At 56.7% G+C, this 16,149-nt stretch overlaps 1 protein-coding gene across 1 annotated transcript in view; it reads right to left on the minus strand.

Moving 5' to 3' along the window:
* Positions 1–16,149, minus strand: part of LOC111160312 (NPL4 homolog, ubiquitin recognition factor) — a 59,423-nt gene that overhangs the window by 17,728 nt on the left and 25,546 nt on the right. Inside the window, exons 9-12 of the mRNA XM_022523306.1 lie at positions 14,305–14,391; positions 12,051–12,122; positions 11,335–11,461; positions 5,843–6,003 (exon numbers count right to left, since the gene is read on the minus strand). Of these exons, the coding sequence (XP_022379014.1) occupies positions 5,843–6,003; positions 11,335–11,461; positions 12,051–12,122; positions 14,305–14,391 (447 nt within the window). The remainder of the gene's footprint in view (positions 1–5,842; positions 6,004–11,334; positions 11,462–12,050; positions 12,123–14,304; positions 14,392–16,149) is intronic.

Raw genomic sequence — 16,149 nt, forward strand, 5'->3', positions numbered from 1 at the left:
AACCCGAGAGACACCGGGGAACACGGAACAGGTGCGGCACCCCCACATTCGCAGGGGAACTCAGCGCAGAAAAAGAGGCAATGAAATCCTTGCAACACAACGACGGCGCACGTGAAGTCCGAGGGGCGGCTGACACCTGCACGCAGTGGGGGGCCATCCTGGGGGGGCAGCAAGTCTCTGCCAACCGCAACGGCACACAAGGCGCCTGGTTTAGGAAAACAAACACAGGGGAACAGCTAGGGAGAGAAGCAGGAAGTCTTAGCTCAACACCACAGTGGTCCCCTTTAGAGAAAGAGGAGAAGGGCCCCAGGAATGCTCTGGTCCTTAAACTAGGTTGGAAACTTGGTATTACGTGATGTTTTATTTCTTAAACACATTTTATAAATAATCTTTCCTATCTGATATTTAATTTCAAGAACTTCAAAAAAGAGAAACAGTAATCTACAGGGACATATTCGATCATCTCATGCACGTAAGGGTTTCCGGTGCTTGTGCGGGGGCGGGGCCAGGGGTCGGCACCGTCGCTAGAGGCGCAGAGAGCCTGGGTGAGGAAGCTCCGATGCAGGACACACCGAGCTCTTCAATGAGGACAGCAGGTGCTGCTGTCACCCACAGGCCCACCAGCTTTCCTAAAAAGGGCTAAATGAAATTACTGTCCAAATGCTCAAAACGGCAGCCTCAGTCCTAAAAATGAGTCAAAACACCGATTCTTCATCATAAAACATCGCAGCACAAATGCATCTTTGTACAGTACGAACTTTAACGCGGGGCCATAACGAACGCTCCGATTCTCCATATGGGACCCCAGCGCGGTGCGGTCTCGTGCGAACATTTAAATACGGTTTAAAACTGAAGGACCTGCTCCACAAACAGGAGCCAAGGGCGAGGTCTGTGCCGTCAAGGCCGACGGTTTACTAACCACCATGGGACAGGGTGCCTGGGGGGCTCAGTCGTTAAGCGTTTGCCTTCGGCTCAGGTCATGATCTCAGGGTCCTGGGCTCACCGCACAGGGCTCCCTGCTCGGTGGGGAGCCTGCTTCTCCCTCTCCCACTCCCCCCTGCTTATGTTCCCTCTCGCTGTCTCTCTCTCTGTGTCAAATAAATAAAATCTTTTAAAAAATAAATAAATAAATAAACACCATACGGGACGGGGGAGGAAGAAGAGAGGAAGCCCTACACAAGGGGCTAGGAGCCTCTTGCTCCTGTCCCCTGGTAAGGGGCGCCCTCCCCACAAGTTCTCTTAGGCCCGGACCTGAGAGGCAGCCCAGTGTGCAGTTGCTCAGCCATGGCAGTCTGGAAGGGGCATCCTGGAAGGGGCCGGAGCAGCAGAGCCAATGTCCTGCGCACCGCAGGCCTTTGCAGAGAGCAGTGGATGTGAGCACACCTCATGCCTTGGGACCCACGCGTCTGCCGGCCGCCCCGGGACTCCCGCGGACCCTGCAGCACCTTCAGCCGCAGCCGCGGTGCTGAGCCACAGTCAGAAGGGGCAGAGCCGAGCAGGGGCCAGGAGGCAGCACTTGGGCGCGGCTGGGCGGTCCCTGTTCGCTGCCCCGTCCCGTCCCACCCCCATGTGGCCCCTGTCCGTCAGCCATCAACACAGACGATGCAATTCAGCGCCGCCACCCGGCCTCTACTTTTCCTGACGGGTGAGGAAGTGAATCCTTTGTTACGAGGGGGTCATCCCCAGCTTCAAAAGTTCCTCTTCAGGGTGAAGCCCAAAGCCTCCCGCCTTCTGGGCATCCAGCCCACCCCGGGAGTCCAGCACCTCGGCACCACATGATGTCCAGAAGACAGACTGAAGACACGGCCACAGACGTGGCTAGAACCAAAGACCTCAGGAAAGTGGCGAACAGGCTCGTCACGGCCGAGCCCACGTGGCACGATCGCGTCAGGCACTCGCACAGACAGAAAGCGGATGCATGACCGCCAGGAGTCCCGGGATGGGCGGCTAAGAGCGTGGGGTCTCCGTTTGGGGGACAAAAGTGTTCTAAAATCAGACGTGGGCCGTGAATATGGGTGAATCGTGCTAGACGTGAGTCACACCTCAGAAACGCCACTGAAACACCTGACTGGAGGGGCACCGGGTGGCAGAGCTGGCTGAGCATCCAGCTCAGGTCACGGTCTCAGGGCCATGAGATCAAGCCCCGCATGGGGTTCCGAACTTGGGGGGCAGAGTCTGCTTGGGATTCTCTCTTCCTCTCCCACTGCCTCCAGTCCCTCCCTCTGCTTCCTCCCTCCCTCAAATAAATGAACCTTTAAAAAATATTTAGCCTGATTATTGATTGAAGAAGTACACGAAAAAGGTACCACGTGACCACACCCGGTGAGGGCGTGGGAACGCGGACACTCGCTGGCTGCTGGCATCTGGTGGGAAGAAACCTCCAGGTCCTACCGCCTCCCACTTCCACGCCTTGGCGCCTGTCCGGCCTCCAGGACCCAAAGGTGTTCGCACACGCACACACACACGCACACCAGGATTCGGGGACCAGAGCTTGACAGCTGAGCGACTCGCAGAAGCAAAACCCTGCAGACCACCGGTGGCCCCAGCAAGGAGCGCAGCTTCCCATCGGTGGAAACAAACGCGCTCGGACTCTGCACGGCCGGGGGCGCGGCGCGGGACCATGAGGGGCGGCCAAACGGCAAACCACACCCCGCCGGCCCCACTGCAACACGCCGACACGGGGACACGAGGACACACACAAGCGGTACGAGTGAGAAAAACCCAAGAATGATGAGCCTGTCAGAGGGGGCTCCCTAGGACTCCTATAGCACTGATAATTGCCTCTTTTTTTCTTTTGTAGGATTTTATTTATTTGAGAGACAGCGCGCGCACACGCACGTGCACTAGCATGGGGAGGGGCTGAAGGAGACGGACAAACAGGCCCCCTACTACAGGGAAGCCAGACTCGGACTCAGGGCTCAACCCCAGGACCCTGGGATCCTCACCTGAGCCACCCAGGCACCCTACCAGCTGCATTTTAAAAGCTGTTAGAGGGGCGCCTGGGTGGCTCAGTCCACGAAGCGTCTGTTTTCACCTTAGGTCATGATCCCAGAGTCCTGGGGTCGAGCCCCGCATCGGGCTCTCTGCTCAGTGAGGAGCCTGCTTCCCCCCCCCCCCCCCCCCCCCCTCTCCTCTGCTCACGCTCTCTCTCTCCCCGTCTTTATCAAGTAAGTAAATAAAATAAAAAAATATATGGGGCACCTGGGTGGCTCAGTGGGTTGAGCCTCTGCCTTCGGCTCAGGTCATGATCGCAGGGTCCTGGGATGGAGCCGCACATCGGGCTCTCTGCTCAGCGGGGAGCCTGCTCCCCTCCCCCTCTGCCTGCCTCTCTGCCTGCTGGTGATCTCTGTCAAATACATAAATAAAATCTTTAAAATAAATAAAGCAAACAAAAGCCGCTGGAGAACTGAGGGCGTAAGGGTGGCAAGGCTGCAGCGTCGGATCCCCAGGGGCTGCCTTCGGGCACCCGCCGCGGAGCAGAGCCACCGTGGGAGGGCGCGGGCGGATCCTTGCTCGTGGGCGTGCGCTGGGCTGCCCGACACAGCGCCGGGCATGCAGAGGCCCTGCCGTCTCTCGGAGCAGGCGCCCCTCGCTGTGCCACCTTGCTGGGGCGTCACGAGCACGTGCGTCGTCAGGCGGCAGGCTCGTGCGGCCCAGGGGAGGACGGCGACGTCGGTGCCACTTTCCCAACAGCGCGTGCTTACATGGGGTTCGCGTCTCTGGGCCACATGCTGGGGATTCCTGCATCATTTCCACCTTGTTACTACCCTTGTTGGGTGGCCTGTGAGCGGTGATCTCTGATGTTCCGTAAACTGGCCGACGAGGGAGCAGCAGGGCTGGAGAGGACGGATTCTGGAAGCAGCTCTCCAGTGGGTGAACCGCGCTCAGTGCCTCATGCTACAGAGGACTCGGTCGCGAAAGAACAGGCGATGCAGCAATCGTCACTACCGTCACAGTTTAAGAACCTGCCATGGCCACGCCAGCCTTCGGCGGGAGCCACCCCGCTCAGTCAGCAGTCACCCACAGCGAGGCCAAAAAGCGGACATCCCAACAGCTCAGATGACGCTTAGCGCTTCTCAGCAATGAAGTATTTTTAAGTTAAGGCGTGCACGTGGCTTTTCAGACATCCTCCTACTGCACACTTCGCTTTTGCCTGCGCTGGGAAACGAAACAAGCGCACCTGACCCGCCGCATTGCCGTATCCGCACCGTGGCGGTCTGGAAGTGAGCCTGCGGCATTTCTAGAGCCTGCCCGCACCTCGGGCACAAAGCAGTGTGGGCAGAAGGGCCTGGAAACCGCAGAGCTGGGCGCGAAAACCCAGACAGAGTGCCGAGTGACACTGAGGCTCTGCGTGCTGTGGAGAGCACGGGGGGCTGCGAGCACCAGGTCCCTCCCTGATGGTGGGCCACTGCTGCAGACGCAGACCCCTCTGCACAGGGCTGGGGCTTCAAGCACACAGCCACTCTCCCTGTCGCAGGATGCACAATTCCTGTGGTACACGGGGCGGGACGTCCATGCGTTTAAATTGCACGAGGCGGCAGCGGAGCTGGAGACTTCTTAAGGACAAACAATGAATCTCCCAGCCTTGCAGGGACAAGGAGACAAAAGCGCAAAGTCTGGAGGCTACACTCTAGGGAAAGGCAAGAGTTAGCAGCAGACGGAGACCCGCACAGACGCGAGTCGGACCTGACCCAGCTAAGTACCCCGCCGATGCAGCGGAAGGCCCATCAACCGTGGCCCCACCGGAGGAAGGGGCGGCCCCTCTGGCAAGGTCCTCCCGGCCTGTGGCTTTTTAATATGCCATGACCAGCGCACACCAAAAACTTCCCAAACCCCTGCAGAAAAGACAGACGCCACAAAGGAAAAACAGGCAATAGCTGCAAACCCACAGATGATCCACATGCTGGACACAGGGTCTCGGAACACCAGGAGCACAGCCCATCATCAGACGGGAACAAATGAGCCCATCAAAACTGACCCAGAAATGACAGACCGACCTACAGATGAGGACACTGGGACGTTCATCTTAACTGCCCCACACATGTGCTCGCGGTCGAGTGCAGACACATGAGCCGCAGGTGCGAGCGCGGCAGCGACAGCCTCAGCGCCTGGGCCACAAGGGCCAGGGCCAGGACGCACAGGCCGCAAACCCCGCGGCGCAGGCTACTCAGAAGGAAGCGCAGAAAGAAAAGCAAACGGCAAGAAGCCAGGCAGCTCCATCAGTGAAGCGTCTGCCTTGGGCTCAGGTCATGCCCAGGGTCCTGGGATGGGGCCCTGCGTCGGGTCCCCTGCTCAGCGGGGAGCCTGCTTCCCCTCTCCCTCTGCCGCTCCCCCTGCTCCTGCTCTGTCTTGCTCTCTCTTTCCTCTCAAATACATACGTAAAATCCTAAACACAACAACAACACACACAGACTGAAACCAAGTGGACGGACCATCAGCGAGCTGCAGGACGGCTCCAAGCAGCCAAACACACAGAGTCCCCGGAGGAGGAGGACGACGACAAACCCACCGAAACCAAACACTGAGAAGACACTGGACACCCGGCACCCTCAGAATTCGAAACACGGTCCTGGAACATCTCCCGGCCTCCTCCCTGGGACCGTGGGTAAGACGGGAACTCATGCGGCCCTTATGTTCAGACACGGAAATGGCGTCTGTGCCGCAACGGCGGAGCCGGTGCCCCGGCCCCAGCCCCAGCCCCGCGTCCGGCTGCGGGAGAGAAGCCGCACACGCTCTGGAAGGACCTCGCCCATGAGGCGTGCCTGGAGCCACCAGAGTCACACCCTGGTCAGCGCTCATACCATTCTCCGGCCGTGACTCTCTCGGCCCGCGGCGTTCTCACCTTATAGAACACGTCGGGCACGTACTGCTCGCTGCTGGACTCCTTGGCGTAGCCGAGCTCGGGGGCGTCCTTGCAGGGCAGCAGGCACTCGTCACGGACCAGCGCCATGCACTGGTTGGACACCTGGTACCCTTCGAAGTGGACCTGGTTGTCGGGGCCACCTGCGAGAGAGAGACCTTCATGGGAGGAGGCCGCCAGAGGAGGTTCGAGTCAAATCTGTGTCTGTTACTCGTCCCCTCGGACCCACAGAACAAATGAGCTCACAGGAGTCTGTCCTGGGTTAAGAGTTCGAAGGCATCTGACGGCCACCTGACGAGTGGCCTGAGCACGCGGCCGGGGAGATGGGGCAGGGGGACGCGCCTGCGGCCCCGCCAGCGCCTAACACCAGTCCTGCCGGTGCGCCGAGCGGCGGAGCACCAGGGCGGAAGGGCAGGCAGAGCCCCGAGTCCCAACAACCTCCTGTCCTGGAGCGGACGGAGCAGGGCGATGGCGATGGACGGGACAAATGGCGAAAATGAGGCCAGCATTTGCACCGGGGTCTCTACCCCGCAGCCACCCACACCGCCGCCCCACCGTCTTACAGCACCGACCCGGGCACTGCCCAGTGTGGCTTTCAGCCCAAGCTCTGTCGTCCCACCACAAAACCTCCAATGGGACTTCAGATTAGGGACACAGACAGTGCAAAAGCTGCTGAGAGGGAACCAACCAGTAAGTCCAACGGAGCAGGCACCTGGCTGGGATGGGACCCTGAGGAGGACGGCACCCTGGGGATGGTGGGCCCCTAGCCTCTGGAAGAGGGAAGACCACATGGTGCGGGCGGCGGACCTCCTCCGCCACCTGCGCCGACGGGTGAGGCTCTGACGACACTAACGTCTGCTATCATCTCCGCCTTGAGAGAATTAAGAAAACCCCACATCTCGACTTCAGTTTCTTTGACAAAACCAAAATACGGATCCGGGAATAGAAATTTCTTCTGGCTTTCAAACACGTACCAGAAACCAGACCTGGTGGCCAAACAGAGAATGTGAAAGGCGAGGGCAGAAGAGCCTCCGAGGGAACAAGCCAGGGACCTGCTCTCTGTCTGGCTTCCGAAAGCGCAAGCGGGCCCCAGAGACCCACCGGACAAGCAAGCTCAGGGCCTCTGCCCTCATGCACATGCTCAGGGGAGCTGGCCACGACCACTGTCTGACGGTGAGGCTGTGGACGCAGGGGGCCTCTCTCTGCTGCGCTCGGGGTTAGGGACGTGTCACGTACCACAGACGAGCACACTGGGTGCGAAGGAGCAGTGGGGAAGGGGGGGAAGGAGTCCTGTGGGGCCGCCCACCCCTCCCAAGTGTACATCTGGCTCTTGTTTGACTTCAGGTGTTGTAAATTTGCACCAGTTTTTATTTTTTTTTTTAAAGATTTTATTTATTCAGTTGACAGAGACACTGTGAGAGAGGGAACACAGCAGGGGAAGTGGGAGAGGGAGAAGCAGGCCTCCTGCCAAGCAGGGAGCCCGATGCGGGGCTCCATCCCAGGACCCCGGGATCATGACCTGAGCCGAAGGCAGAGGCTTAACAACTGAGCCCCCCAGGCACCCCTGCCCTGGCTTTTAGATTTAGCATTAAAGTGTGATGGGTCAGGGTGCCTGGGTGGCTCAGTGGGTTAAGCCACTGCCTTCGGCTCAGGTCATGATCTCGGGGTCCTGGGATTGAGTCCTGCATCGGGTTCTCTGCTCGGCGGAGATCCTGCTTCCCTCTCTCTCTCTCCGCCTGCCTCTCCATCTACTTGTGATCTCTCTCTGTCAAATAAATAAATAAAATCTTTAAAAAAAAAAATAAAGTGTGATGGGTCATAAGAGAAAAACACTCGGCCTTTGAAAAACAGAGAAAAACAGAAAACAGTAGTTGTAAAATTGAAGGCTGGTTTAAAAAACCAGCTGGTTTAAAACACCTGAGTGGCTCAGTCAGGTAAGTGTCTGACTCTTGGTTTCAGCTCAGGTCATGATCGCAGGGTCATGGAATCTGCTGGAATTTCGCTCTCTTCCCCTCTGCCCCTCCCCACACATGCTCTCTCACTCTCTCTCTCAAATAATTTTTTACGCCCTTTCCCGTGTGGAGAAGCAGGACAGCAAGCCCTCCTGGGTTTCTTTATCCTTTTCAGAAACCCCACACTGGCCGGGCTGTCGAGGCAGTGAGACAAGCTAACAATAGGACTGTTCCCTTCTCAAGTCACCAGTCTGCGGAGGAAAGCTGCATGTGGGAGGAAAGGGCCTGTGGCAGAGGCACGCGGTGCCTGGGACGCCGCCTCGGGAGGGGATGCTCACGGCCCAGAGATGGGGATGGCCAGCCCGCCGAGACACAGAGAGGCCAGCTCCAGGGCAGGGAGTTTAAACGCAGGCTCCATTGTGCACTCCCCTCCCCCCGACCCTTCGAGCTCTCACAGGATCGTGCTGCTCCTCCTCCACAGATCTCAGGCTAGAGCTGTTCTTGGCTGGGGGGGGGGGGGGGGAAGGGCACCTGCGGCTTGCGCAGCAGCTCAGGGAGCTGTGAGTACAGTACATGCAGAAGTACCATAAACCCCGGAGGAAGCAGTCGGTCTCCTGGGAGCGGGCCACACACACGCAGGCCTGCTCCCTCCCAGCCCGTCAGGGATTCAGGGACGGGGCACGGCGAGCACAGTTCAAACAGCTCCATGGGGCAGGGGCACGTTCCTGGTCAAGAACCACTGACACAGGGGGACAGCACACTTTGTCTGGAGGTCCAAGATGTGCGACACTGTGGATGGCCGCCCCTCCTCTGGCCGCCCCTGGGAGCCCGGGAGAACTGCGAGCCTGAGCTCATCACAGGGCTCAATGAGGGGGGACGTCAGCAGAGAAATGCAGGGACCCCAACGGCACATCTTACTGTAAATTATTTACTATCTACGGTTCTGAAGCCTTTCAGTGAAGTGGCGATGCTGAAGGAAAAACTTCACAGATGATCTACACTCTCCAACCTCCCAGCAAGAGGTATGAATCAGTGACTGAAGGTACAGGCAGCCCCAAGCAGAAACTATTTATAATTCTAAAAACGTGCCAGTTCCTTTGGCCCACTGAGTAACTCCCCACAGACAAAGTACTTAAAAGGTCTAGATTACCATGGGAGCCCATGAAACCCAGGACAGCAGTTCTGGAATCCGTGGAAGTAATTTTTGATTGCCCTCAATGATGGGGCCCTGGGCCAGGGGTGTGGGAGGGGAGCTGCCAGCCGGAGTGCAAGAGGTCAGACTACACTGTGTTTGGGGGAGTCCCATACAACAAAGGACATTCCATGTCCCACACAACCTTGAATGTACCTGCATGCTCTTATAGGCAAAACCCCCCATTTATGAACTCAGATTAGAATCAACTGTATTTTAGGGACACCTGGGTGGCTCAGCTAAGCGTCTACCTTCGGCTCAGGTCATAATCCCAGGGTCCTGGGACTGAGCCCCACATCAGGCTCCCTGCTCAGTGTACAGCCTGTTTGTCCTTCTCCCTCTGCCTGCCGCTCCCCCTACCTAGGCTCTCTCTCTCTCTCTCTCAAACGAATAAATAAAATCTTGAAAACAAAAAACAAGGGGCTCCTGGGTGGCTCAGTGGGTTAAAGCCTCTGCCTTCGGCTCAGGTCATGATCGCAGGGTCCTGGGATCGAGCCCCGCATCGGGCTCTCTGCTCGGCGGGGAGCCTGCTTCCTCCTCTCTCTCTGCCTACTTGTGATCTGTCTGTCAAATAAATAAATAAAATCTTTAAAAAAAACAAAACAAAACAAAAAAGGATTGTGATCCCAGGGTCCTGGGATCGAGTCCTGTGTCAGCGGGGAGGCTGCTTCTCCCTCTCCCTCATGAGTGCCAATAAATAAAATCTTTACAACAAAGAAGAAGAATCAGCCGTTTTTCTACGTGAGCACAAACACCAATGCAGTTTGAATCCGCGGTGAATTCTCTAGGAGAGTGAGACCGAGCTGGCGGAAGGAAGGGGGCATGTTGAGCTCAGAGATTCCCGGAGGCTCGATGAGCGTCTCAGGACAGCCCGGCACTGGCACCAGGGAGGCCAGCACGCAGGTAGCCGCTCTGGGTCAGTCGCTGTGCTGTCTGTCCCAGCGGGCATCAGTCCCCAGGCCCTGGTGAGCGGAAACAGGCTCCTCTGCGCTACGGCCGGGTGGCCCCTCTGTTCCTCTGCTACATTCACACGAGCAGGGAGGTGTGTCATCTGTGAGTTTCCCTCTCCAGACAGTAAAGGGTACGTCCCGAATGAGGGGGTTTCCGAAGGGGGTGTCTGACGGGTTTGAGAACCGCCAGTCTAGACAACCGTACCCAGAACGCGTGCCACCGGCGCCGCGGGAAGTAAAAAGGGAGCGCGTTTCTGCCCTTGGTCAGGTGCAGAGCAGGCGCAGCGAATTCCGAAGGCCGCGACAAGCGCTCCTCCCTGTGCCCTCCCCGACGTCCGGCCCGAGCTGCTCTCCCCAGCTGTCCTCACAGAACCACCCCACGCCGAGGAACTGCTTTCCCGTAACCCTGGTCAACACTCCAATCCACTCCCCTAAGTACCGGGCCCGACAGCGGTGCCAGGAAAACCAACCCACGCAACGGATTCACACGGGCCCGAGAGAGATGCTGCCGCTGCCTCTCCTGCCTCAGAAGCGCGCGTGTTTCAAAAAGAAAGGGACTGTCCGTCCAAATGGATCATATGAATTCAGGCAGTGTTTCTCTTCATGGTTCTCACGACAGTCCCCTCGATGGCATTAAGAGGGGATCCAGTCACTTACCAACATGTCTGGGCTCCCTGCGGACTGGTGTTTGTTAAACTGGGGGAGCTTTCTACAGACCTGCGGAAGGACGGTGACCGTGAACAGACTGGGTCACCGGCTCAGCGGGAGCAGAAACCAGGTCCTCACAGGACCCAAGTTAGTGTTTACTTTAAAAAATTAGCAAACAGACGATGATTTCACAAGTTGGTTCTCCGAGTTGAAAATTCCTCTTCTTTTTAAATTGTACAGTCCTACGACCAGTGTTTTTCTAAGATAACAGGCCAAGCGTATTATGAAAGATTTGATGGCACCTTCTTACAGGCCACGATTTTTTACGATGTATTTATAACGTACATGACGTGGAATCCAACACACATGTCCTCTCTCCCCCCCCACACACTCAGAAATGGTCTTAAAAGGACTCCCACTCATAATGTCAAAAAGAAGGAACAAACAGTAAATCCTTTCCTCCTACAGAACCAGAGTCGTCTTCAGTTACTGGAAAGGGCGAAGACAGCCCCAAGCTAAGATCCAGAATCAAGCTGACTTCGACTTAGAACGTGAGTGGGTGAGAGAAGGGCTATACTGAGCTCGATTCTAGTGGTTCTGCGGGCGATGCAGCGAGTTCAGGATTTTTACCATAAAACAGAAAGAGGAATCCGTGTCCCAGGGCACATTAAGAAAATCTCTAGTAGCTAAGTTCAGAATGAAACTCTACCAAAAGAGGAACAGAGCACATACCTGTAGCCACCGCAGTGACGAACTTGGAGCCGAAATGTCCATCTGGAGAGAGTCGACATATGTTAGGGTGCTTATTCTGGAAGTCTCCTGCAGTGATACATTCTTCCGAACTCAGGAAATAGGTGTCCTAGGAAAAGAGAGCCGGCCTGTCCAGTTTTACAGCATCACACGGAGATATACTCCTATTTCTTCTTTAGAAAACACCAAGGACGGAACAGTGGCTTGTCAACATTGCACGAAACAGACACCTGCGGTCCCTAGCTGTCACGGGCCCCTCCTCTCCCACCACAAATAACAAGACCAGAACCATCCAGCATTCATCCCCACGGGTTGACCTCCAAAAAACACCAGCGGGTGAAGGCCAGGGGGTGGGGGTGCTGCTCTACGAGTCACAATCAACAGACCCACCCTTAATTTAACAAGAACACAGTGTTGAAAATAATTTCATCTAAAAGCCAGGATGAGGGACACCCGGGTGGCTCAGTCGTTAAGCGTCTGCCTTCGGCTTAGGTCATGATCCCAGGGTCCTGGGATCGAGCCCCGCACTGGGCTCCCTCTGCTGCTCCCCTTACTTGTGCGTGCACGCGCGCTCTCTCTCCCTCCGTGTCAAATAAATAAATAAAATCTTAAAAAAAAAAAAAAAAAAGCCAAGATGGGCTTTAGAACCAAGCTGCAGGCTGAGCTCCATGGGCACTGGGCACTCCGTCCGATCTCACCTTGTTGCGGCTGTATCTGACGGTGCCCTTCCGGGTGTCTTCTGAGACAAGGTCTGTAAATATCCAGCCAACCTGCAGGAAAAGGAAAGGATCCTCTGAGCCTCTCTCTGAAGCAGGTGATGAACGTTTTCTGGCCTCTGCTCAGAGACCTTAAGAGCATTTCTGTAAGAGACTCCTGTGACCCAATTCTTTGTAGGCGAGTCCGATCCTCTGCTAAGCCACCAGGGCTTTCAAAGTCCACCCAGCTGAAAACGGCCACCGGCCTCTTGCGCTGCTGGACCGCAGGCGATGGTGCACGAGCGGAGCTCACCACGTTGTTAGAAGCCCCATGGCAGCAATTCTGTACCCAGCAGTGTCCTGGGTTCAGGGGGAACGCCAGGGCGAACAAGATTAACAGAATCCCTACACCCCAAAGAGAAAGACAGACAACGAGCAAGCCAAGAGAGACAATGCTATTTCAGACGCTAAGGCTTTATTTACCCATGAGGTAAGAAAACGGACTCCCTAGAAGACACGGAATCTAAGGACGACCGCCACAGAGTCCTCACCCAGTGGCTCTTCTGCGTTCCGCTACAGGACTGAGGAGAGCAGGCAAGGGCACAAGGAGCTGAAAGCCCATCGCTACGGCACCCTTAATTAATGCCAGTCCCGGGCAGCTGCCTGTCTGGTGCTGTGCGGGCCCTAGCCCTCCTGAACCAGGACCGGGCTGCGAGGTTTATGAGTGGGGCCGGACCCCAGGGACACATCCTTTGGAGAAGCGACGTGGTGCCCATGACCTGTCTGGCAGAACCTTGATACAAAAGTCTTCAAATCCATCTCCGGCACACAAGACCACGCCAACATGGAGAACTTCATTTTCTTCAAAAATACCCAAGCAAACAAAAAGCCCGTGGAGGATGCAGCGAAGAAACAGAGACCTGCGGTGTGAACAGGCCGAAGCAGCGAGCAGAGCAGAGCCAGGCCTCTGTCCTTGGAGATCTATTACAACTACAGCGGTCATAAACCGCACGTCTAAAACAAAGGTCCAAAAGTTACACTAACTTCCCTTTCGAACGAGAGAAACGTCAAAAACTTAAACGAAAGTATGACCCTAAATCAAGACCCTGACTCCTGGGGCACTTGGTGGCTCAGTCGGTTAAGTCTACAACCCCTGACCTCAGCTCAGGTCATGACCTCAGGGAGTGTGAGTCCAACCCCCACGACGGGCTCCGCCTCGAGCTCCACACTGGGTGTGGCACCTACTGAAAAAAAAAAAGATGCTGATTCCTTACTAGAAACAATAGGACTGTGTTTCTTAAACCTTTTGTTGAAATGACTTTGCTCTGCAAGCCCCTAGGCTTACAAACACATTCCCTATTTTCCGTGTTTATCTGCAGGGAGTTCATTTCTCACTAAGCCGATTAATAAATAAAGGATAAAACTCAGGGGGCGCCTGGGTGGCTCAGTGGGTTAAGCCTCTGCCTTCGGCTCAGGTCATGATCTCAGGGTCCTGGAATCGAGCCCCACGTGGGGCTCTCTGCTCAGCGGGGAGCCTGCTTCCCCCCACCATGCCTGCCTCTCTGCTTGTGATCTATTTGTCAAATAAATAAATAAAATCTTAAAACAAAACAAAACAAAAAGAACAAATTCACATTCCATATTTACCTGTAGCAACCCTTCTGTGAAGTTCCTGGGAGCTCCACCAAGGACATGACACAAACCAGATCAACAGACTCAAAACAAAAGGTCTTCCCTGTCTTCTAACTGCTCAGTAAAACTAGGAAACCTCCCAGGCTCAGACACCTATATTAGCAACAGGAAACCCAGACGTGACGGAGGAAGAGGGAGCGCCAGAGGTCCCAAGCGCCTGAGGCTAAAAAACGACGGGGAGGCAAGGACACAAGGACACATGAAGGGAGGCTCTCACTAAGAGGCTGGGCCTGGTCCTGTGGGCAGGACCCACAACCCAGCAGCAGGGCCCCTTCCCGGCAGGACGAAGGGGTCCGGCTCCGCTGCCTCTTCCTTCCACCCTCTGAAGCCACCGCCGGGAAGCGCGCCCGCAGACCTCGACAGGACAGCCCGGCACGGCAGTCATTTGTTCTCATTTCACTTGGATCAGAGAAATATTCTAGTTCAAACCCGAGGAACGGAAGAGCTACGGCATCCGGAAAACCCGAGCAGGCTCTGCAGTGTGCTGGGCCGGCGCCTGACCTCGAGCAGCTGGAGGCCGTGCCCCCACCTGGATTCCCGAGGGCGAGCCCGGCCCCCCCAGTACCTTCCTCAGGCCAAGCTTGGCGGCGATTTCATCCACCACGTCAGCTTTCGGGTCCTCCAGCAGCTCCAGGCTGTTGTGCGTGCCGATCTGTCAGGGCGGTAAAGGAAGAAGACTCAGAGGAGCCCAGAGCCAGGCCACCCCGACTCTGGCACGGCCCCGCCCCTTGCTAAAAAGGAGACTTGTGGCAGCAGAGAAAGGCTGACATCCAGATAAACGCAGCTGAGCCCTGCAAGCTCTGCCCCTCCCCAGGCTGCCCCGTGCTTCCCCATCGAGACTCAGAGGACGAGAAGACGGTGACACTCAGGCTGTCGCACATCACACAGTCTCTCGTCAAGTGTACGGTGGCCCTCAGGCCTGAGGAAGGCCGTTCACACAATTTTTTTGGTGGGTTCCTTCGCTGGGGAAAGTCAGTTTCAAAACACCTTCGGGTAAACAGTTTCCTTCCAAAGAGGTTCGGGTACGTGAGGCAAGAGTCCAGGGGCGAAGTGACCCCTGTCTCCGGGAAACAGGCTATCGGAGCGCGTGCGGCTCCTGCGGGGAGAGCGCCGGGCTTCCCAGGGGAGGCACTGAGTGGGGGAGGGCAGAGGAACGGAAAAGGCCCCTGCGGTCAGCCTCCTGCAGGCGGTGGGGGGCAGAGCACGGTGCTCGGGGCGGCAGGTGGGCTTGGACTCTGGCTCGTCTGCGGCCTACACCGGCCCCAGGGCCCTGACTCCCCGCAGCGGACGGAGTGGGCTGGAGTCCTTCACCTGCCCCGAAACGCAGCTCGAGGGTCACTGACAGAACCCCCCTGGCAGAAACCCCGGCCGCAGGGACAGGAAGACGAAGGGAATCCCAAACCAAGCTATCCTAATTGGGTATATCCTCACAAATGAGTCAAATTCTGGCAAAACAACCTGAGAACTTTCTGCTGCGGGGTGGTGGCGCGACGCAGATGGGCAGCGCTCGGGTGGCATCGCGCACGGGGGACCAGTCTCAGGGTCTGCTTTCAGGACCGGCAGCGCAGGAGCCTCGACTCCGAATGACCTGCGGGTTCCTGAGGTCAGTGGTTGCAACCTTCAGGAGTCCCGTGTCAGGCGCTCCGGTGATGCTGTCTGCGGTCTGGACGCCGGAGGTTCCTGCCTCTGTGTTTCATTCGATCCTCCTCCTGACACGACCGCTGAAGCCCCTCATGAAAGACCCCCTCTCCAAAACTGAATCCGAACACACTGCGCGGGGTCCAAGAGCCGCCCCCGGGTACGGAGCGGACCCGGCACCCCGGCAGTTAGGCGACCCCAGCTCACGGGGTCTCCATCAACACCTGGTGTCTCCGTTTAAATGAACCACACAGGAGGCCCCCGCCCCGCAGACACCTCCTCCGCAGCTCTCGGGCAATACGGAAACTGGCAGAGGGCCACACGCTGCGCTCAGAGTCCGCACGAAGGCGGCCAGAGACCGCGGCATGCGTGAGAGCCACGGGCCGGCAGACCCTGGCTTTCCTAAGAAGGCGGCTGCCAGGGGCTGAGTCGCCACGGGCAGTGGGCAGGACACACAGCCAAAGCAAGAAGGGGAGTGGTGTGACTACCTGTGCGTTTGCTTACACTTTGAAAGCTCAAACTTTTGACGTCTACCCAAACATTCCGGAAAGAGGGAGAGGAGAAAGGAGGCACCTTATTCGTAGATCTGACTTTGGAAGCATGCCAATTCTTTTTTCTTTTCCAACATTTTAACTACAAATTTCAAACACAGCAAAGTTTAAAGAATTTCACGGTGAGGACCCACATACCTGCTACCCAGTTTCAGCCACAAACACTGACTGCTCAACTCTCTCTGCCCCTCCCATCACCTCACGCCCTCTTGGTTCTCTGT

This window comes from Enhydra lutris, unplaced genomic scaffold, assembly GCF_002288905.1.
Source record: "Enhydra lutris kenyoni isolate GAN:26980312 unplaced genomic scaffold, ASM228890v2 scaffoldscaffold75, whole genome shotgun sequence".
Taxonomy (NCBI): domain Eukaryota; kingdom Metazoa; phylum Chordata; class Mammalia; order Carnivora; family Mustelidae; genus Enhydra; species Enhydra lutris.